General features: G+C 38.1%; 1 protein-coding gene across 1 annotated transcript in view; it reads left to right on the plus strand.

The window, feature by feature from the left end:
• Positions 1–2500, plus strand: part of LOC113827580 (uncharacterized) — a 9862-nt gene that overhangs the window by 7182 nt on the left and 180 nt on the right. Inside the window, exons 3-4 of the mRNA XM_070129484.1 lie at positions 190–274; positions 2168–2500. The exon at positions 2168–2500 is cut by the window's right edge and continues 180 nt beyond it. Coding sequence (XP_069985585.1) covers positions 190–274; positions 2168–2328 — 246 coding nt within the window. The 3' untranslated portion in view covers positions 2329–2500. The remainder of the gene's footprint in view (positions 1–189; positions 275–2167) is intronic.

The following is a 2500-nucleotide window of genomic DNA, read 5'->3' on the forward strand; positions in this document are numbered from 1 at the left end:
TAGACAGATGGATAGTTAGGTGAATAGACAGATATATCATACATAGATATATTGACAGATTGATGAATAGACTAATAGATGACAGATAGATAGGTAGATGGGCAGGTAGGTAGCTAGGTAGAGAGGCATTAAAAGATAAATATACTGATACACAATATATATACTTGTTACCTTTTCACTCCATTACAGGAAGCCCAACCATCAGATACAGGGAATTACACTTGTTTACCGTCCAATGCCAATCGTACTTCTCTTCGTGTGCATGTGTTCAGTGGTAAGTCGTTTTACTATTATCCTCATAATGATGAATATCGTGATTATCATTATCATTACTATCATTTTCTTCGCTACATAATTGTTATTATCCTCATCATTATCATCACTGTTATAGGTATCATTATTATCACTGCTATTGTTATTCTTATTACCATAACCAGTAGTAGTAGTAGTAGTAGTTATTGAAGTAGTAGTAGTAGCAGTATCATTATTAACAGTGCTATTTATCATCATTATCATTAGTTGTAATAGTAGTTGCAGTAGGAGCAGTATCATTTTTGGTAGCGTTGGTTAGTTAGTTTGTTTGTTAGCAGGATAACTCAAAAAGTTATGAACTAACTTTTATGAATTTTTTACCAGTGTGCCTTGCCCTAACTTAGATGCCATTAAACTTATATATATATATATATATATATATATATATATATATATATATATATATATATATATATATGTATATATATATATATATATATATATATATATATATATATATATATATATATATATTGTTCCATAGCAATTCATTCCACTGCAGGACTCAGGCCTCTCTCAATTCCTCATTTAGGGATTATTTGGAAGTACCAGTCTTCCCATCTCAACCAACCGCGGTACCGCGCTACCACTCTTGCCACGGAGGCGACTTCCCTGCGACGCGTCCGCTTGACATCTTAGGGCGAAATGTCGTTTTCTCGCCGTGAGATCGGGCGAATAATGGCTCGGAGCGCAAGCATTTTTTCCTATTGTAGCGGTAGGGAATTGAACCCCAAGCCACGACGGTCGGAGTCTAGTGTTCTCATCACGGGACTATCGTAGTAGTATATATATATATATATATATATATATATATATATATATATATATATATATATATATATATATATATATATATATATATATATATATATATATATATATATATATATATATATATATATATATATATCCATTAGATAAACATATATCTTGTCTCTCCGTGTACCTGTTTATGCTGTTTCATATCATCATCAAGGAATCGATGGTGTAAATTCCCGTACTTCCCATGAGTCTCCGCCATAATTCCTGCCTCATAAATCATCTGTCGGCACCAGTCTCATTAAACTCGTTACCTTGAACACTTTCGCTAATGCTACAATTATTATTAAGCCTTTGCTATTAACGTCATCATAACGATCACTGTTTTATAAATGAATGCAACACCACTGGCTATCAGGGCGGTAATTGTCCATTTATATTAAAGAAATGATGGGGTGTGTTGAATTTTCGCTTAAATATTTGTAATTACTACGTCGTCCTTTTGTCAGCTATAGTAAAATTCCTTAAAATCTGTCCGGCTGAATCCACCTGTATGGAATTAACCTGTGAACAGCTTATTGCATGATTGATGAGGTATTTGCTGTTTCCTTTTTTCGTTTGTTTTCTTGATGATAAGACAGTAATAACATTTGATATGCATATTATAGCATGTATCGGAAATCAGTGACTTTTCATTTGACGTTCGCAGACATTAACACACACCTACGCACACATACACCACCCCTTATCCATACATACATTATACTAAAAAAAAATACTTCCGCACACACGGGCACACACACCCACCCTCATAAACACCTACACAGACTCACATAGGTATTCTGTATGCATGAATGAACAAAAAGATAACGTACTGGGTTCATTCCTTTGTTCGTTCCGTTTCGCGATAAGGCGAGATTTAGCATCCATTTGATAGGCCTTGACAGGCAACCGTGGAAACTGCCGTGTGGTAGTTATGGCAACGATAATACTTGTGACACTAATGCACTCGCTCGTATACAGCGCAAACATTATGCTGCAAAAGTGATTGTCTGTTATAAAGCATAATCACATCCCCCTCCCCTCTCCCCCACAGGTGACCCCCCCGCTGCCATGCAGACCAACGGGGGTATGGCTCTCTTAGCTCCGCCCTTCGGCCACGCCTTTTACACCTGCCTCCTGGGGGGACTTTTCCTGACGCTGCTGACGGAGGATCTGCTGCTGCCGGGGACCTTCAGGGGCGGCGGGGTGGCCTAGGACACGAGGGCGCCCCTGACGACATCAGCTCTCCCCCGTCGCCGACTCGTTGGAGTGGATGAACTTCAATCTGTACAAACTCCACTTTACGTGCTCTGTGCAAGGTCTAAATGCGTTCTCATGTGTATGTGTGTGCGCGTGTTAAGGAACCTTGCCTACACATTTGTTGTAG

This window comes from Penaeus vannamei, chromosome 14 (genome assembly GCF_042767895.1).
Source record: "Penaeus vannamei isolate JL-2024 chromosome 14, ASM4276789v1, whole genome shotgun sequence".
NCBI lineage: Eukaryota > Metazoa > Arthropoda > Malacostraca > Decapoda > Penaeidae > Penaeus > Penaeus vannamei.